This window comes from Podarcis tiliguerta (assembly GCF_965153285.1).
Source record: "Podarcis tiliguerta genome assembly, chromosome: 3".
Lineage (NCBI taxonomy): Eukaryota > Metazoa > Chordata > Lepidosauria > Squamata > Lacertidae > Podarcis > Podarcis tiliguerta.
Window position 1 is genome coordinate 41,303,295 of NC_139536.1, and position 20,847 is coordinate 41,324,141.

The 20,847-nt window shown below is 38.3% G+C and overlaps 1 protein-coding gene and 1 long non-coding RNA gene across 4 annotated transcripts in view; both read left to right on the forward strand.

The window, feature by feature from the left end:
• Nucleotides 1-20,847, forward strand: part of AHCTF1 (AT-hook containing transcription factor 1) — a 50,754-nt gene that overhangs the window by 14,503 nt on the left and 15,404 nt on the right. For all 3 annotated transcript variants that reach the window (XM_083432075.1, XM_083432073.1, XM_083432074.1), the window contains exons 4-23: nucleotides 3,387-3,567; nucleotides 4,949-5,156; nucleotides 5,372-5,488; nucleotides 7,172-7,256; nucleotides 9,443-9,593; nucleotides 9,836-9,968; nucleotides 10,063-10,244; nucleotides 11,128-11,189; nucleotides 12,762-12,890; nucleotides 13,676-13,766; nucleotides 13,854-13,943; nucleotides 14,092-14,232; nucleotides 14,795-14,899; nucleotides 15,581-15,674; nucleotides 16,567-16,690; nucleotides 16,770-16,826; nucleotides 18,277-18,423; nucleotides 19,016-19,200; nucleotides 19,492-19,636; nucleotides 19,791-19,922. In XM_083432075.1, the coding sequence (XP_083288201.1) occupies nucleotides 3,387-3,567; nucleotides 4,949-5,156; nucleotides 5,372-5,488; nucleotides 7,172-7,256; nucleotides 9,443-9,593; nucleotides 9,836-9,968; nucleotides 10,063-10,244; nucleotides 11,128-11,189; nucleotides 12,762-12,890; nucleotides 13,676-13,766; nucleotides 13,854-13,943; nucleotides 14,092-14,232; nucleotides 14,795-14,899; nucleotides 15,581-15,674; nucleotides 16,567-16,690; nucleotides 16,770-16,826; nucleotides 18,277-18,423; nucleotides 19,016-19,200; nucleotides 19,492-19,636; nucleotides 19,791-19,922 (2,559 nt within the window). The remainder of the gene's footprint in view (nucleotides 1-3,386; nucleotides 3,568-4,948; nucleotides 5,157-5,371; nucleotides 5,489-7,171; nucleotides 7,257-9,442; nucleotides 9,594-9,835; nucleotides 9,969-10,062; nucleotides 10,245-11,127; nucleotides 11,190-12,761; nucleotides 12,891-13,675; nucleotides 13,767-13,853; nucleotides 13,944-14,091; nucleotides 14,233-14,794; nucleotides 14,900-15,580; nucleotides 15,675-16,566; nucleotides 16,691-16,769; nucleotides 16,827-18,276; nucleotides 18,424-19,015; nucleotides 19,201-19,491; nucleotides 19,637-19,790; nucleotides 19,923-20,847) is intronic.
• On the forward strand, nucleotides 1,514-2,321 carry LOC310673688. Its single transcript, XR_014509192.1, has 2 exons — nucleotides 1,514-1,586; nucleotides 2,024-2,321. It is a non-coding gene; the product is annotated as an uncharacterized lncRNA (long non-coding RNA).

The following is a 20,847-nucleotide window of genomic DNA, read 5'->3' on the forward strand; positions in this document are numbered from 1 at the left end:
ATGGAATGGGTTGTGGGGACTGCTGGAGGAGGAATGAATCACCCAGAATTGAATGCAGCCTTATACTTGAATTGGGGTGATTCTCCTGTCTTCTAATGGAAGAACTGTAGCTCAGTGGTACAGCATCTGCTTTGGATGCAGAAGGTCCCAGGTTCATTCTCTTGACATCTCCAGGTAGGACTGGAGATAACCCTGTCTGAAACCCTGGGGTGTTGCTACCAGTCAGCATAGGCAATACTAAACTGTTTGGATAGATGACCTTACTCTGTATTAAGGAACTTCCTAAGTTCATAGCAACTCTCATGCTTTCCCTAAGAAGAGGTTCTTTGGGACGCTGCTATGCAGTGTGGATAGGCATTGAAAAATTCCTGAGCATGAGACTTCCTCATAGTTGTACTAGGTTGGATGCAACCCAGTATATCTTTGGTACTGCATTGCTTTATTTGCATAGCCTGTTCAAAATGAGAATGCTATCTTTTGCCCTGGGTTTGGGATTACCTGCATAAACAATGTTCTCTTAACTTATGCTACAGGTAAAATATCTTATATGCACTGTTTTCTATATACTTAGTTTAGATAATATTTGGGTTCAGAGACCAAAGTAAAAATTTATGAGCAGAGAAGCATTAACGTATGGCAATGGAAAACAAAATTCAAATGGTGAGCTGTTCTCTGGTGTATATTTGGTCATCTGCAGTCCAAATTTGTATTAAACCTGATCATTAAAATATTTGGCATTCTTGGCACTTGAGCTTCTAGAACAAATATATTTAGGTCAATTGTGTCCACAGTGTTGATGCTGAAGGCTCGGAGCCTGGAGGTTTCTGTTGCAGATAGTAAGCAAACATCTGCAAGCACATGGTATTTTCCATTTTCACAGCCACTTACAAGAGAGTCATGGTTGTGTATCTCTAATCTGCAAAAATGTACTGTGCTTCATTTTGATATTACATGAATTTTGTTTGTGATTTCTCCTTAATTCTCTGAACTGCAAGCCAGACTTTGAGTGGCATATCATAGTTCTTTTGAGATTTTTCTGGACCAAATTTCTTTTAAGCTCATTTTTCATGTGTGTGTTCAAGGAAATCAATATAAATTTAAGGACTGGGAAGGTGTTAATAAAGAATATTCAGAGAGGTTTCAAAAATATGAAGCCAAATAGTCAAATGGGGTGAATTCTTATCTCCAGGCACATCCAAATATTTTTCATTTGAGGCTCGGGAAGAATTGATAGAAGTCAGAGTGGAAACTTGTAAATTTATTGATTACAGTAATCTGTTTTAACCTTGTGGAATGGAAGTAAATATCTCTTGGTGGCAATCTCTGGGCCTGAGTGCTGAGAATTTTAGCCATATTCTTTGTCAATAATAATTTTCAGACTTTTTGCTTGATCCTAAGCATTTTTGTCATTATCATTCTGTGACTCTAATTATACTCTTAATCCATGGTTCAGTGGGCTGCAGTATTTTATAATGACCTGATCTACTCAATATCCCAAAATAATCCATTTCTAGTGCTTGCTGCTGTCACTTGAAATCTGTCATATCTCCAGCATTTGTCAGCTATTAAAATGCTGGAGAACACCAGTAAGTACGAAAAGTACCGTATTTTTCGTCCCATGGGACGCACCTAGTTTTTTTTGGGGGGAAATAAAGGGGAAAAAATTTCCTTTATTTCCCCCCCAAAACCAGGTTGGGGAATCCAAACCAGGTCGGGGAACAGCAGGATGACGGCACTGCGCCTCCCCGCTGTCCCCCGAGCTTGTGGGGCTGCCCGAAGTGCGGGGCGCTCTGCTTCAGCGCGCTCCGTGCAGCAGGCTGCTATCCGCAGCCTAGGGAGCCCTGCGGGAACTCCCGCGGGCTCCCCAGGCTTGCTGATAGATTCCTGAAGCCTGGAGAGCGAGAGGGGTTGGTGCGCACCGACCCCTCTCGCTCTCCAAGCTTCAGCGAAAGCCTGCATTTGCCCCATAGGACGCACACAGATTTCCCCTTCATTTTTGGAGGGGGAAAAGTGTGTCCTATAGGGCGAAAAATACAGTACTTTTCTGCCGAATAACCTTAAATAATAGGTCAGTAGTACTTTGAGGATACATTTTCTTTGTGGCAGTATAATGTTCTCCCCTGAATCCAAGTAATTCTCAAATAGTCTGTCTTGTTGGGATGGGATATTGCATGCAAGGACATGGAGATCTCACTTTCAAATATGAGATCTCTGCACTTTTTCTACAATGAGCCAGAGACACGGTCTTAATCCTACTTTGAGGGCCTCTGAATAATCTTAATAAAATAGAATAAAGGCTACAGTTCTCACAAGTGTAAAAATGTTTATTCTGGTCATTTATGCTCCTTGGTTTTATCTTCTAAAGCAGCAGTTGTGTGTAAAGGCTTTTAAATAGAAATGTTTCTGTGAAGAAATGTCCAAGCTTTTATGCAGAGTTCTGTGCTCCAACATCAGGAAGCTTTTATTTTTTAAGGGAGGGGGTTAATTCAGGTCTTCAAAGACAAGCAGAGTACAGATAGTGTTGAATTTGTGAGGCATTTCAATGAGCAATTGTGTTCTGTCCAAAAAGAGTTCTCTATAGTACAATGGCTTGTGTTTTAACAGTGCATCAAATCTCATTAGCTTCAAAAATTATTTGGAACTCAGGAAAACTTTCTTTCCTTTGAAGACAGCTTTTCTTCTGCTAACTGAAAAGGTGCATATAATAGTTCAGACAATAACCTAGGATGGTAAAATAGTCTCATAGCATGAATACCTTTTAAAAGTTGGCCAGAGTTAAAAGCTTTTAAAAATTTAGTACTTAATATAACTACTTGGATGATACTTACCTGACCAATAACACATTTTTACTGATAAACTAAAAAACTTATTTAAATTGTTTTCCAGAACTTATTAATGCATCTGTGACTGAAGTTGCATCCTCTGCTTGACATGAGAGATGGAACAATTCAATAATACCCGGTTGCTGGGCAAAAATCCTTAGTATGAATAACAGAAAGAGCCAGTGTAGTGTAGTGGTTAGGGTGTTGGACTAGGACCTGGGAGGCCAGGTTTCAGATCCCTGGTTGGTCATGATGACTGGGTGACCTTCGACCAGTCACTGTCTCTCAGCACAGGGTGGTTGTGGGAATAAAATTGGGAGAGCAAGAACCATGTTTGCTGCCTTGAACTCCTTGGAGGAAAGGGGGGTATAAATGTAATAAAATGGGGGGGGGGGATAAAGTTAATTCTGGGAATGCCAAATATGGATGGAGCCATGATCAAATCCTTATACCTAGGATTTCAATGCTGGGTGGTAGAGCTGGACTAAATACAAAAACTAAATGGAATTGTTGCTTACCTTGCAATTTGTCAAATATCTTAAGTAATACTCAGTTTTTTCCTAGGTTACTGCCATTGAACCCATAATTAACCATGGAGGAGCCAGCTTGACAACGCAGCACTTGCACCAGAGTCTCAGGTGGCTGTTCGGTGTGGCTGCTGTGGTTACAGATGTTGGGCATGTCCTCCTGATTGATCTATGTCTGGATGACTTATCATGTAGCCAGAATGAAATAGAGGCATCTGGTAAATTCAAATTTTCCTTGTAATATTGCTTGATTATTGAAAAACAAGAGATACGTTTCCTAGATAGTGACCTGATTTTCACCCAATCCATGGTATGTCCAGCCAAAGCAGTTACTTTGAATGTCCAAATTCAGCCAATCAATCTAAATATAGTTGGTTTTCTGGCACCAAATGTGATGTTAAGTTATGTTTTGTTGTTGGCTTGCAAACCATGAATTATTTAAACCATAATTTTGTATAATATCCAGATCCAGCAATCTTGCTTAACTTTCATTTGTTTGGCGATCTTGCTCCAGATGTTTGCCAAGCTGCAGAGACACTGGGGGTGGGGGGAGCCAAGCTTTGGAGAAGCAATACATGACTAGTTTTTTAATATATGAGATGACTTTTGGATTGCTTAAATAATGGTTAAAACATACCATGCCTTAGCATCTGATCACAATGTGTGTGCCATTTCACATATTTTAGTAAATACAACTTCCAGTGATAAGTGGGCTAGGAAGTACAGTATGCCTGTATTGCTAGAGTTCAGACTCTGCTGATCTACAATAGGATGGCTGGCTTTGATCTGTCAACCTATAAAGTGCATATCCTTTTGGCCTATAGAAAACCTGAGGTTTTGGTAATTTCACTGCAGTTGCCATAGATGGTGGGGCAGAACAGTCGGTTCACTGTATCAGTTCTCTAGGCTGGATGTTTGGATGAATGGATTTAGGCTTTCAGTTTTGTCTGCAGTAGAATAGTCAAGTCAGAGTACGACTGACTTGAAGTTCATCTAAAGCATGTATAACCTTTGTTGGCACTGAAAGCACCTGGGAATCTTCTTTTGCATTCATGGGGAGGAGTTTCCACAAATTTTGGTTGGCTTACTAAGCAAACACTTTTTGCTGCTGCTGAAACCTATGCCAAAATTAGGGGGCACAATACAGTGACCGCCTTGTTTTTTCAAGAACCTAGCTAAAAGTTTATTTTGGGATTGTTATATTGTGAACCTTCAGTTTGTGGTATGTGCTTATTCAGATATTGGAGTAAGAAACAGTGCATTGATGTGCACAAATGATCAAAAACTGTCCGTATAGTAAGAAAAACTAAGTAGATGTATGCATCTAGAGTTAGACTATATATAATAATGGCTGGATCTTCAATTTGAAATATATGGAAAAGCAAATGAGCTAATGAATAAATACAGTTCTGACAAATGAAAAACAAAATAAATAATACAGTATGAATGAAAACTAATGGGATAGGGAACTTTTTAGATGTACATTCCTCAATTGAACTAATTGTGTAGTGGCTCCTTGACACTCTGAACCAACATTTTAAAGGCTAGCTACTTTAAAGCATGGCATTGTGTGTTTGTGTTGCATACTTTCATATACAGATCTAGAAGTCATCACTGGAATCCCTCCTGAAATCCCCCAAATAAGGGAAGCTATAACAAGGAAAGGTCGCCATCTTTGTTTCCAGTTATTGAACCCATCAGGAACTCCTGTGACTACTCTTTCATACATACACAGGAGCAACCAGTTAGTTGTGGGGTTTTCTGATGGATATCTCTCACTGTGGAATATGAAAAGTTTGAAGAAAGAGTGAGTATATGTATCTGAAAAGTGCAGTATTTCATTAATGAAATAAACTGAATGGATGTGTTGATAGTTTGTGTACTGATCATAAAATATTGGATTATGGAATAAAAGTAGATGCATATTCAATACAAAACAAAAAGCGGTTAAATTACTAAATGCATAACAATCAACGGATTTACACAGTTTTATCCACCTACCTTTCTACTCTATCCATTTAGATACCACTCCCAGTTAGAAGGAGGTAGAATTCCTGTGTACACTGTTACTTTTCAAGAACCTGAAAATGATCCTCGCAATTGTTGTTACTTGTGGGCTGTTCAGTCAACACAAGAAAGGTAGGTATAGGCATTCTGACAAATTTAGAAAATAGTAGCTGGCTATTGTCAAGATAATAAATTGTATGTAAGTTAAGTCTTAACTTGTTTTGCTTGCATCGCTTTGCTTATTCCTGCACGGTCAATCTTGTTCTACATTCTAGTACCTAATCTTCTGGTCAGAATGAAATCCTTTACCAAAGCCTTCTTTCTGTAGCAAGCGTAAGGAACGTTTAATGCTTGAGAGCTGCATTGTCTCTTGACCCAACCATCTGGGGGGCTGCTTGCCAACAGTAACAGAGGCCAAAATAAGAGTGGTTGTGATAATCTCACTCTCCTGCTATCAAGAACTCACGCAGTACAGATTCTCATTGCTCCCTTCCCCAAGATTTTAAAAAGTGGGATGATCTTTATGGAGACTACAGCAGGAAAGGGAAGAGTTAACCCTTCCATTTGCACCAGTAAAAAGCTGTTTTCAATGTTAGTTGCAGTATTGGGGGCTGTTTTTGCCAGGTGGTCACAGTACACAGAGGGGTTAAATCCACCCCTAGCTATGAGATAGACCCCCCTGTCACAATTAGGCTTGAAAAAACATTTGTATGGCTTCAGAGGTTGTAACCAGCCCCACAGGTCTCTGTTCCCCACCCATGTTCTGTAATAACTATTTTCAATCCAGAAGTAAATTGAAATACAAGTCCAGAATTAAGGTCTTGGTAACAAAAGCTAGGGAACTTCCATGGTAAGATTCATGTGTTTGACTTCTGCCTGTGAAATATGATAAAATAATTTGATGGTGATTGAAAGGAATAATTATTTTGGAAACTGGATTCAAAATGTTTAGCTAAATCTGTGAATCTTGCAGAAAATATTTAGAATCATTTAATAATGAATGATTCATCATAGTTACTGAGAACCTGTATACTAGGAAAGTTGGATTTGTTACAAATGGAATACTACAGTCTTTGCGGAATGTTTTAGACACTACTTTAGATTTTAAGTGTTCCAGTGATAATATGCCTGATTCTTGATTGCTGTGGGGATGTAAAAGTGCCTGCAGATCTCTCTTGCATGCAAGGGTTTTCCATCAATTCATTGGAATGAATCTATGTGATTAACAAAATGTCCGTACAGATTAGACTGGACTATTTCTATGCATATGTCACAGAGGCCATGCCAATATAGGCATGTCATGAGCAAACTAGGAGGCTATGGTTTGAAAGTTAACAAATTCTGTTAAAGCTTACTAAAGTTTACTGTGATAAAAAATAATAGGTTTATTTTCAGGTTGGCTATGGTTATATAACAGTACTTAGTTGGTTACATAACAATACTTAGTTTAATAACTGCTTACAAATGGTTCTGTTGCTTTAAAGAGGTGTCTGTAGACTTACTGTTGTTTCTACCTTTGTACAAAACCACTATCCAATTACCTCTACTCCATTTACACTGCAGGTTGTTTTAGAGGACTTTAAAAATTTGTCTAATCAGAGTTCTCTTTGCTACAGTTGCATAACAAAGTTTTTCAGCAGTTTTTCTGGTCAGAGACTTGGCATTTCTTCTGGTTTAAAGCATAACATTAAGAATATTTATTATATAGCAGCTGTGTTTTAAAATATCCTATAGTAACTATATTAAGTAGTATTCCCTGACAAAGAACAAAGGTGCCTAGGTTTTATACTAAACTCTTAACTTGTTTCTTTCTAGTGAAGGGGATATTGTTAGTTTACATCTACTGCAGTTGGCTTTCAGTGACAGAAGGCGTTTGGCATCAGGACAAATCATGTATGAGGTAAAGTATTTGTATATACTAAAATTCAATACTGCTTTACTTGAACTGGTGTTCTCTAAAACTACAACTGGGTTCTAAATATGTAGTCCACCCGTAATCTTGCTAATAGGGAATACTTTAGATTTTAAGATTTTACTCCATTCATCTCAGAGATTAGATAGTATTTATCTAATCAGATGTGCTACAGATGTACAAATATGTAGAGATGTCCTAATGGCACTGATAAAATTGATGTATTCAGTTTGAGTCTAGTTTCAACTCTCTCTCTCTCTCATTGTCAGAAGACATTTCCTCAGATTTTATTCTTAAATGTTCACTACATTTGCTCGTTATTAATCTAGTTAACAAATCTGGAGTGTGCTTGCACTACTGAGTTTGCATTCTTAAAAAATGAAATGATAAAATGAAACTTGTATGCACAGTAACATCATGCAGTTCACTTAAAAATAGGTGTAAATTAGCTTTCTTTCCTGCCACCCATTGTCAGTGTTCCTGGCATTGAATATATAAGAAGCCAAATATGTGAAAAATAATCCTTAGGATACTACCCAAAAGTGTATGTAGTCAGTTAGACTGCATGAAATGGAACTCATTGCACTAGCCAAAGACTTTTCTTTTGGTGAACAGCTTCTAAACTTAAGGCACCTGTGAAGAACAAACACGTGGAAGCAGTTTCAGTGATGTCTTTATATTGATTTGAATTGTCTAACAATGCTTCATATAAATGATCAATTTGTCCTGCATGCAAAAGTCATTACTTCTATTCTAGTTTGTTTGAGGCTCAGGTACTGTCATAAAAAGCCAAAACAAATTCCTGGATTTATCTACTAGTGTTTTGAGCAGGTATTTTTATTGCCTGTCACTCACTGATTGTATGAGTTCTGGGTTTTGTTTTTTAACAGTGCCCCAAGCGTTCTGGCTAGCTTACAAAGAACTTTCATGCTTGTGTTTTATTTCTTCCCCCGGGCTTAATTCCTCAGATGCTTTGTCATGTGCTTCGACATTCTGTCATTATAAAGTGATTTTTTGGGGGGTTTGCCTCTTTTAATATTGCTTTAATTTAAACATAATACTGTTACATTCATATACTACTCAGACAGCTCAAGCACAGTTTGCCTAACAAATTGACATGAATTCATATGGACTGTTGAAACATCACAGAAAGGCCTAACTTTGATTAAGTATTGCTTCAGACTTGACACCTCCTCTGTCTTATTTTTATTTGAGATTACTTTTGATATTTCAGCTACCATTTGCATTGCATGTTTTTCATACTGGTTCCTTCAATGACTTTCACAGTATATATTGAAGAGTTGCAAAGGTTCCTTCTCCTGTTTATCTCCAGAGCTATGCTAACTTTACATTCTCTGGCAATAATTAAATGTTTGTTTGATTAAACATTTCAAGATATAGGAAAAAGTACGTTCACATTTATATTTCATAGCAATTTTCTTTGATTGTCAAAAAATGAAATTACCGTACTTCTAACTCTATTTGACGGTTTTTAGTTCTGTTTACTTGATCCAGTTGGTTAATGCCAACAGGATTTTGTCTTATCATTCTGTCTATGACTTACTAAGAATATATAGCAAATTTCACTGAGTGATATCTGATGTAGGTCATACTAGGAATAGACCCTATTTATTTCAGTGGGTGGATTCTGAGTGACTAATATTGGATGTCACAAACTGTTTCTATTTCATGGAATGCTGCAGTGTGTACCTTTATAAGGTATGTTTTACAGGATATGAGAACTCATACAATAACAGCTCCACTTTCTGAGACAGGATATTTTTGTCCCTAAAGCAACTCTGAACATCAACTTTTTATTTAAAATACCTCCATAGGATAGCTTTCCTGGAGAACTCTTTCGTTTTTGGAATGCTCCTGCAGGCTATTCTCATATTTAAATATGCTTCTTGTGCTTGGTGGAACCAGTTTTGTCTTTGACATCTTTTCAAAAAATGTGAAAATTGTCAACATGTATAACTGAAGCAAAAAGACTGCTACTGGCATCAGTCTTTCCCTCCTTTTTGTGCACTTTACCTTGTATTAATCTCACTCTTCTGTGTCATAATTGGGATATTAATTTTAATCATTCCTTTTTTATTAAAACAGAACTTCTTAATATCTTACTAACCTGTAGACTGCACATTGACTAAACGTGATTACTTCCCTCCCCTCAGGGTTTAGAATACTGTGAAGAAAGGTACAGCCTAGACCTCACAGGTGGAGTTTTCTCTTTAAGAGGGCAGACTAGCAACACCAAATTGATCGGTTGTCAAACAGTAGAGAAATTTCGAAGCCATGTTGACAGAGAAGATGGTATTAATGAAGGTTGGTACCGCAAGTATTAAAAAACTTACCATTAGAACTAAGAATGAGAACATGCTGTGTAAAAACCTCCTAATTCTGCATTGAGTATTCTGTGATAAATAACATTTTGGTTAATAATTTCAGTGCTGTATCAACAAATAATGATAAAGTAAAGGTTTCTGAACTGCTGCTCTTGAGCTGTATTTGTGTAATTGGTAGCTTCCAGCACTTTTATAGCAGTACCATCTCTTTCTTCCTCCTAGTTATATCACCTGATACAAGTGTATCAATCTTCAGCTGGCAAGTAAACACATATGGTCAAGGCAATCCATCTACCTACTTAGGTATATTTGACATAAATCGCTGGTATCATGCTCAAATGCCAGATTCATTAAGGTAAGAAATGGCAGTTTCTCTTCATAGATTTTCAGAAATAATATCTAATATGTTAACAGCTTGTCTAACTATTTTTTTGGTCTGCTTTCTTAAGGCCTGGGGAATTTCTACACAATTGCCCCTATTTTGCATTATGGTCCCTGGATGCTGTAGTGAGCATGACTTCTCCACATCACATTCTGGATGTCTTGGTACATGAGCGAAGCTTAAGTCGTGGTGTACCTCCTTCGTATCCTCCACCGGAACAATTTTTTAACCCAAGCACCTACAACTTTGGTATGTGTACCGTCAATTACTTCTACAGGAACATGTTCAGTAAGACATTCAAAGATGAAATTTGTATTCTGTGTATCATTTCTAGCAATTAGGACTGCTACTACTTGATGGGAATGTCTAGATGATTTGTTAGGCAGAAAATGCACAGCCCTTGCTCTATTGCAGGCAGTTCAAATGTCTGTTTGAGGGGAAAGCATTTTTTCTTCATTTCGTTTTTGGTATTTTTAAGGTAGAAAAATCCAGTCCCCCCCCCCCCCCCCCCAGCTAACAACACATTGCTGCGCTTTCATATGGAATTGGTTGTCTTAGTGTCACAGGGTACTTATTGGTTGTTACCAATAATATCATTGGTGGGAAAAGTGAACTCTTCTGTATAGTGGCTGTATAACTTTTTATGTGTTTTTATATTGTGAACTGCACTAGTATTTTATAACTTTCCCTGCACTATTTCAGAAAAGGCAATCATGTAGTCTGTATGTAGGCAAATGGGAGAAGTGAGATAGTTGAAGATGCAATCAGACTTAAGGAGGGGCCTTACTGAACATGAGCTGTGCCTGCCTCTGTTCTGCATATAATAAGCAGAGGTCCTTACGTAGTTGAGTGCTTCTGCTCCAAAGTTCGACACCCTTTCAGTCTCTCACCCAGCATGTAGGCTGCAAGCACATCTGCACATTTCTAACCAATCTCTCTACAAAATAGTTAATCTGTATTGCTCTGGGTCTCTTGCACAATTTGTGTCATAAATCGTATCTAGAGAAAAGCTTGGAAGTTGTCAGAATAGGAAGCAAATAAGGAACTTGTCATACCTTTCAGCTAATTGAGCAGTATACTTATTTAATGTTGCTGGTATCAATATAATCTAATGAAATTCTCTATTCTTTAGATGCCACTTGTTTGCTGAACACTGGGGTTGTTCATGTCACTTGCACAGGATTTCAAAAGGATGTAAGTTTTAATTCTCTGTTGCTTTTGTTATGATGTTTTCCTGTTCACATTTTTACTAATTTTGGCAGTCAGCAGCATATAACATTTGGTAGAAGTAAGTTCAACCATGGCAGTTTTATTCTAATGTGTCTGAGAATGTTCACCGAAAGCAAGCAAAGGCCTTCCTAATCAAAAGTCAGATTGTGATTACCTGACCGCACTATACACTTTTATCAGAAGCATTCAATTCTGCACTTAATAATGACTTGGAATGAAGGTCAGTGAACTGAAACTGAATCCTGAGAAGGCAGTGTATGTAGGTAGCTCTCATCTCTCAGTAACTGGTATTCAGGCAGGTTTTTTTCCTTCTCCTTAAAGACCAGATACGCAGTTTATACTAGTTGATCCATAATTACCACATGAGGCTCAGGTGGCCTTGGTTGCCTAGAGCACCTTTTATCTGTTTTAGTGCTTTTGCCAACCTTGACTATTTTTGCAGCAGGATAGCTTTGTCATGGTGATTCACACTTTGGTTACCCTCTGAGTGGGATTACTGTTATGTATTATATGTGTGGCTGTCCTTCAACATGATCCAGAAGCTTCAGTTGGTGGAAAAATCCAGCTGGTACAGCTAGGGTGGCCCATATTATACCTGTTGTGAAAGAATTTTAGTGGTTGCCTATTCAGCTCTCGGTCCAATTTAAAGGCTGGTCCTTACCTTCAAAACCCTAAATAGGGACCCAGACACCTGAGGGGAGTGCTTCTTCCCATACCAGCCTGCTCATGACTTAAGACTGACCTGTTTGCCCAGGCATTTTAAATAGAATTTTAGTTGAAACTGCCTTTTGTTGTTGTTTAGCTTTATGCGTTTAGCCTGAATTTTTAAAAAGAAATGCTGTACTGTATTTATATGTTTTGTGAATTTTCATACTTCTGCACACTGCCCCTGGAAGATGATGGGTAGATGAATAACAGGATGCATAAGAGTGCTTTATGCAGAAGAGGCAAGCAGTCCTGCTTCGTAATAGGGTTTTCCTGATGCATCCTTCCCTCTAACCTTGAAAGTCTATTCAAGGAGACCCTCCACTGTGAAAGTTTATGTAAGTTGTAGGTGGAATAGAAAACAAGTACCCTGTGTCTATGTGTACTCAGAGTGCTTTCCATGCATGCACAAGGTTCTTTGGATTCCAGTCCCCAGGTAGTTCTAGTTGTATCCAGTATATCTCTAACAACAGTAGTACATAGGTTCAACAGTGAGCAGCACCCTGAGTACAGACCAATTAAATGTCCATGAATCTCTATGGAGTGCTGCCAAAATGGTACTCAAGAGCAGTAACACACAGTCTTGCAAAAAAAATCCACAGTAGTTCCTGGCTCCAAGATTCTTACTAGCCTTCCTATCCACAGAAAGAAAACAATGAATTCTATAAATCTTCCCTTTATGGTTATAGGAAAAAGTGATAAGTATAACTACTACTCATCAGCCTTTGTTTTGGCAGCGAGTGCTTAATTTTTTTATGACTTGTGTTTTGCAGTTTACTGCTGACAGCTTAATTTTTGCTGTCTTAATAAATAGTGTTTTGTTATTTACAGACATTGCATTTCTTAAAAAAATTTGGTGGTTCCTTAAATGAAGCCATTCCTGATAGTTATAACAGATGTCTTGTCGCTGGCTTGCTTTCTCCAAGATTTATTGATGTACAGCCTTCAAGTCTGAGCCAGGTATGTCCATGATAAATACGGAAAAGAAAATGTAGTGTTTTCACAATGCCTCTCTTTTTAAACACCCAAATCTAGTTAAATTCAGATATTGTTCCTGATCTAGGCATGCATGAAAGTAGGCTTAAATGTGTGCACCCAGGACTCATTTTAATTGACTTTCTGGATCATTTGGTGATGCACATCCTTTTCTGACCAGTACAGTTGTACCTTGGGTTAAGTACTTAATTCGTTCTGGAGGTCCGTTCTTAACCTGAAACTGTTCTTAACCTGAAGCACCACTTTAGTTTATGGGGCCTCCCGCAGCTGCTGCACCACCAGAGCATGATTTCTGTTCTCATCCTGAAGCAAAGTTCTTAACCCGAGGTACTATTTCTGGGTTCGCGGAGTCTGTAACCTGAAGCATATGTAACCCGAAGTACCACTGTATTGTATAGTATTCATGACTTTAACATCTGCATAAAAACTTTATAAATGGGGCGCTGCCACAAAATGTTATGAAGGGAAGCACTTAATTTCGAGATTCCAGATTTCTCCATTCATATCTATGGGCTAGAGACACATTTTCAAATAGCTTTTCAGTGTAAACCAAGAACTGACCTATCCAGACACTGTGAGGATCCTTTTGATATGTTTTTCTCCCTTTTTCATCTTTTCCCAGTCACATTGCTCCATTCCAGGGGTCCTTTACCTTTACCTGTACCTGTACCTGTACCTGTTATAAGCATGAGAATACTTGAACCAGCATTAGGAGTGATCAATGCATTTTTATTACTATTTTGTTTCAGGAAGAGCAATTTGAAGCTGTATTGTCAGCTGCTATCCAAACTAGTTCCTTAGGACTTCTCACTAGCTTCATCAAACAGTGGACCTCTGAAGGTAAATAAAGCCTTACAATTTGATTAAAATTTCCTCTAGCACGTAAAACTTATTATCATAACTTCTGCTTTTTTCTTTCTTTCTAAGAGCAACCAGATTCTGCTCCTAATTTGCGCTTTGTTCTTGAATGGACATGGAATAAAGTGGTTAGCACTAAGGAAGACTTTGTTCGACTATGTAAGTAGTATGATTTGGTGGTATGAAAGTTTCTGTTGAGCATATTTAGTAAATGGGCTGGGTTACTTGTTCATCTAGTGATAAGGGAAAGCATGTTTAAACTCACTTCAAACTAATATTGTCATAATTTTTGTCTTTGTTTTAAAAGGTGTCCCACTATTTGATGGGTCATCTAACTTTATTGGTCCACAAACTCTACAGTCTTTGCAGCACTGCGAGTTACTTCTTAGCAACCTTAGCACTGTTTTGAGCTGTTTTGTAATGGAAGCACAAGAACTCACAGAAAAAGGTGTGTAAATGAGATCCAATCTAAGGTGCACATTTTATGTAACTTTCTAATGAATAGGAATGTTATCCCCCCCCCTTCCTGTAAGGCAGTTTATGTATGTGTATTTACAGCTATTTTAAATTTCATCTCCTTGGTGAAGAGAGAGGGCCTCTATTTTTAAATTTTATTTTAATAATAATAACTGGTGTCTGATTGCAAAATCATAGGATGTTTATACCAAAAAGATTAAAGGAAAGCTTTTTCAGAATTTCTAGACTTTTAATTCTGGGTCTTGAACTTCTAATACAGTTGGCTTGGTATCTTTTTATGGTTGTATTTCGGATGGGAGTAGTATGTTTTAAAATCAGTCTGGAGGAAAGTAGAGCCAGAATTGACGACTCTGTTCACCAAGATGTGAGAAGGAATGCATACCCAAGTAGACTGTTAATCTACCAAGTAGATAGACGATGACAGTTTGTCATAGTAACAGTTTACCAGTGAATGATGTGCTGTGATCTATCAGTGCTCTCAAAAGGATGCATTATGCTTAAAAGCTGACACAACTTTGTTGCTTTATTTTCAGGCATTACAGATCTGACAAATAAGCAGGTTGTAACCAGTCTCCTTTCACTGTATGTGCAAGTGGTCATCTGGTTCTGCCGATCCAACCTTCTTCCAGAAAGTTTAGGTAAGCCTTTAAAAATCGTATTTCAGTTCACGGACACAACTCAGTCGCATCAAAATAACCTGAAACATGAACAAGCCTATCTTTAATTCTAATCCCATTGGCTAAAATTTGACTAATACAGCATTTATATTTTTCAGTGATTTGAGTAGTCAAGTGGCTTGCAAAGGCAGTTTTCAAAAAATGTGGTAACACTAGTAGTTTCTCTGCTTCAGTAGAGTTCAGCTGTTTTCAACAACAACATTTTATTATTTATACCCTGCCCATCTGGCCGGGTTTCCCCAGCCACTCTTGGCGGTTCCCAACAGAATATTAAAAATAGAATCAAACATTAAAAACTTTCCGAAACAGGGCTGCCTTCAAATGTCTTCTAAAAGTCAGATAATCGTTTATTTCCTTGACATCTGATGGGAAGGTGTCCCACAGGGCGGGTGCTGCTACCGAGAAGGCCCTCTGCCTGGTTCCCTGTAACCTCACTTTTTGCGGTGAGGGAACCGCCAGAAGGCCGTCAGCGCTGGACCTCAGTGTCCGGGCTGAACGATGGGGGTGGAGATGCTCCTTTAGGTATAATGGGCTGAGACCGTTTGTTCTCAAAATGCAGAGACGATCATTTCTATGTGTTCTGATTTTAGTTGTTTTCATTTAACAATGTTTTTAAAATGAGCATTTCTCTCTTGTTGGTAGATGAAGATATTCAGTTGTCAAAACCATTCTATAATTACCAGCATATACAACATTTTTATGCTGGGTGTCGTCAGAAGCTGGAACGTTTATCAAGGTAATCTCTTAGTAAATGAAGTTTCAAATTACGTCATAGCCTATGGGTTTTCATTATCAGGGAGATAAGCACCAAGGTGTAGGCAAGATTGCTTAAGGGACTCGCTTTCATTTCAAAAATTGCAAAATGTTTGCCTGTGGACACTCATTGTTTGCAAAATACTTATATAAACATTACTTCTACAAGCACTATAACTGCAGTTTTTGTTCTTCGCTTCTTTTATATTGTCCAACTGTAAGCTGTTCTCTCAGGATCTGTTGTAGCATGTAATAAAAATCTATGCCTAATAAAATCCAGCTGCTTCCTATATTCAGGAAAGCTTAAATTGGTTTTAATGACTTTACAGAAGGAATGTCTACAGTCAGAGTGAGGAGCCTTAGGCCAGGGGACCAAATACATTTTTCCACTGTGTATGACACTTGGGACTCTTCTTAGCCACATGCCCTCTCCCAAGCTCTACCCTTCCCTGACCCTGATTCAAATGCCACTTGAATGTTCTCTTTGACTGAAACGTGTCCTTGAACTCTGAGGATACCTGTTGCTTGCCTAGATGGAAGAATAGGGTATGTGTGTGTTTGTGCATAGAAACTCGGCTACTTTAGTAAGGTAAAATTTGCATTCATTCTCCCACCCACTTTTTCCTCTGGCCCCACCCACCACTGGCATGCAGCTCCCAGAAGGTTATACAGAAGGGAATATCACTGCCAGGCTGAAAGGTTTCCTACAGAGATCCCTGTACCAATGCATTCAAGTTTTCAAATTTTGTTTCAGATTTCTCGTTCTCTATGAGAGAAATCTAAATTGCACAGTCATTTAATAGAAATGGTAAATATGCTTTCAACATCTGGGAAATAAGTTTTTTTAAAAAAAACAACTTTTTTTTTATTTGTAGAGGCAAATGGAACCCTGATTGTTTGATGATTGATGGATTGATTTCCCAGTTAGGCCATTCCGTAGTGAAGTTGTGGCAGAGAGATGATGGAGGAACAGGAAAATACCCTCCTCCTACATTACATGTAAGTATGATTGGTGAAGATTTTCTAATATTTTAACAAATGGAATACTGTACTTGACTCAGTGTGTTCTGCATTATAGGCACTACTTGATCTCTACTTACTGGAAAATATTGAAGATCTCTACAAGCATGCAACTGTATCCTTTCAAAGACTTAAATATAATGTTGTCTTTAAAATACATCATACAGAGAATAGCCTTTTATTGGCAATTCATGAATGTGTAGAATTTAAGGCGTATGATGAAGAAAACTTATGATGTCCAAAAGGAAGGCATTGCAAAAAAGAGCAGTATCTGCCATCTTACGGGCTTAGAGACTAGCAACCTGAGGACTGTGCTACAATGTGAAGAACAGAACCGCCAGTCCTGTCACCTGTGCATGTATTGCACACCATAACCAAGGATCTCAAATTACTAAACGAAATCATTATTTAAAAGCTTTACAGTTTTAGCTTTTTCCTACTCCCCCCATATAAATTAATTGTATATATTATTTTTGGGACCTCATAATTTTCACATAACCATAAGCATAATCTGTTTCTTGAAATATAACTCTTTTACATAAACTGATTCAATTCTTATTGGAATAACATTGAGTTGATTCTCTTCACCCACCCCCAGCTTTTTATGTTGGACACTTTACTCTGCATCTCTCTTACTCTGGTGAGAAACCCTCAGATCTCCCAGACCTCAGTCTGAACCACAGAGGAATTTATAAAGCAAGCACGACATCTTGCTGTGCTGCAAGTGTAGCTCCTTTTAAGTCTTTCTGAGGCTCAGTTCTTTGTTTAGGGGGGAGGTGCAAGTGTTTGTCTTTGTAGTTTCACTTGGCTGCTAATCCTCAGCACGGTGTAATAGGCAATAAATAAGCTTAGTGACCTGGGTTGGTTGCATCAACAAATTTTGTTTGGCTATCAAGGTGATGCAAAATGCACAGACCTCTAGTTGGACACTATATAAAATTTAAATATTTGGTAAATCTCATTGTTACAGGCAGCATCCTAATTCTTTAGATATCTCTTAATTTTTTTTTGCTTCATACACAAAGTTAAGGTTTGTCAGCTACCTATGTCAAGCATTGCTTAATTCTAGCATTTTTCTCCATTGGAATGCAAGTTCTTGTTGTTAAATAATTGCTGCATTCCAAAAAAATTGTGGGATATTTGTATATGTTAAATAATACTGTTATGCAGCACTGTATTCTCTCAGTCAGGATGTCTGTTACAAATACATCTACTTTACTTAAGCATAAGGTTATAGTTATATAGTTAAAAGATGTGTAAGCAAAATGAAAATAACAGCTACTGCTGTTCCACAAGGGCTTTCAATGGAACTCATGCAGTTTTATAACAGGTTCCTTTGCAGCTTGGATGCTTCAACTCAAATAAGTGGTTGAGCAAACAAGAATACAGTATACTTGGACTTTGGTTGTTCTCATGCAAATCATCAACATAAGATATTAATTATTGGAGACAAAAAAACAAAGGAAGAAGCTGCAGGATAGATGGTTTTATGTTGTACAATGTGTGTTCTAGCATGTCATAGAAAACAAACTCAAATGATGATTGCCCTTAATATTTATAATTAGACAATTTATTTACTATTGGACATCATGCATTCCTGTCCAAACAAGGCTGATACTTCAGTAGGCTCCTTCCCAACCGCATTTGCAATTCCTATAGGTCTGGTTAACTTAATCCAAGGTTTTTGGTGTTTGGATCACAATGACTTTGAGGTGGGTATATAAAGTGATAATTCATTGGTCTGTCTAGCTCAGTGGCAGTGGCTGTTCAGGATTTCAGACGGGGTCTCTCACGCCTTTAGCTGGAGATTTTGAGAATTGAACCTGGGAACTTTTGCATGCAAAGCAAATAGTCTGACACTGAGCTATGGCCCTTCTTCAATTTAATGGCATACTAATTGAATAAAATTATAATGCTTTCTAGTGTAATGGCTTCTGTATTAGCTCTCTCTTCAGGATCATAGTGGGCTGATGCTGCCAGTTTGGGACATGACTATTACCCTGGTAACAGTCCCTTTCAGTGTAGATGGGGAAAGAATTAGAAATCATCTGGCTTTGAGCTGTCAGTTCTCAGCATCACTGCACTAGCCATACTAACACTAACTGACCTTCTTACAATGTCTTGTTTAACTTGCTTTAGTGGGAGCACAACTAACTGGAGGCACTATAGGACAGATCTATCTGTCCTATAGAATTGCTGTATATGTTGAATTCCATAATTTCATTTCAGTGTAGAAAACTGTTTAGTAGAAAATAGATTGAAAGTGCACAGGAGGTTTCTGAATATTGTCTTGGACTCTTGCAGAATTCTATGACGTATCTGTTTCATCCTGCTACAATCAAATTGCCTTGGCAGCACATAAGGATAATTCAGTTCTTGATGTGTCAAGGAGAGCATAGGCGAGCCCTCCGATACATACAAACAATGAAGCCATCATTGATGAGCAACAGTGAAGTAACACTTCACCTTACTGTCTTGCTGTTTAACAGGTGAAAAAAGTGCAGCATTTATTATTATATATACTCTTTGTGATATCACTGTATTCAAGAAGAAAAATGTTCCCCAGTTGATAAGATACTAATACTCATTTTTATGGTATTGTCGTGCCTTTTAAATAAATAAGTAAATAAATAAAATAAAATAAAATAAAGGCCATGATAGCATGTATTGGATGAACACCTACATCCTTGGCACATCTGTAATACTAGTTTTTAATGCAATTTTCCTGTAGCAGAAATATCTGTCTCAACATTAATCTGCTTTTCAAAAATTGATTGCAGTTGTATGGTGGAAGCTTGGAGTGTGCTGCGGCAGCATTCTACTCGGTTAAATGTAGAAGATATGCTTAAACATGTATACGAAACCTGTCAGGGGCTGGGACTGATGGAAGATTTGCTAAAGCTACCATTCACAGAAACTGAACAGGTAATCTTGGGGATGAATAACTTCTGAAAGTACAATTCTACTCCAAAAGTGATTGGAAATCTCATTGACACTATGTACATGTGTGTTTGCATGATTAGACCCTTATTGCTCCAGAAAAGGAAGCTTAATATTCAAAATCCTTTTTTCCCCTTAGGAGTGTCTGGAGAAGTTCTTGAGGACAAGCGCTGGTGTTAACAATCATGAGTTCCTCTTAGTTCATCATCTTCAGCGTGCCAACTATGTTCCTGCGCTACAGCTGAATCAATCACTGAAAGCTAATCACATGGTAAGCCTTAATATTTTTTAATTGATTCCATTTATGAATTGCTTCCCTTAAAATCTCAGGTGGGTTGAAGAGTGGCATGGAATGGCTGGAATTCTGAACCATAGCACTCCATGCCACAGCATTTTGTTTCAGGTCCCATTTATTTAAAGTTAATAGTGATGGAAACACTGAACTAGGGAGGGCATTCTACAACCAGGGAACCACCACTGAAAAGGCCATGTCACAGGTCAGCATCAACTACCACCAAGGCCTCACCTGCCAATTTTGGGGCCTGAAATTTTTGATAGGTACTTGGGTCCCAAGCCATTTAGGGCTTTATATGCTAGTGCTAACACCTCATAATTGTTCTGGTAGATCACTAATCTCCAGTGCAGTGTTTTCGGGATTGGTGTTAAGTGGTCTCTTCAGAGTGCCCTGCTTGCAGCTATATTCTGCACTAGCTGTATCCTCCAGATTGTCTTCAAGGACAGGCCCACATAGAGTACATTACAGTAGTACAATCAGGAGGTTACTAGAGCATAGACAACTGAGACCAGGCTGTTCCAGTCCATGAATATCGGTTGCTGGTGGACCAGCCTAAGCTTGAGCATACTAGCCACAGAAGGCTAGTTCTTGAGAAGTTTGGATCCAAATTACAAACCTGATCCTTCAGTGGAGCGACTTATCCAAGAACACAGGATGTACACATACCTTGCAGACATAGGAACCACCCAACCACAACACTTCCTCCTTATCAGGACTGGTCCCCATTCACTCCATCACTGTTTCCAGACACCTGACCAACACCTTCACAGCCTCTCCTGGTTCTGATGGAATGGAGAGATAGAGTTGTGTGTCATCAGCATGCTGATGTCACCTTTCTCCAAATCCACAGATGACAGCTCTGATCTAGCTGGTCCCCCACCTCTGCAGAGGGAGTCATTCA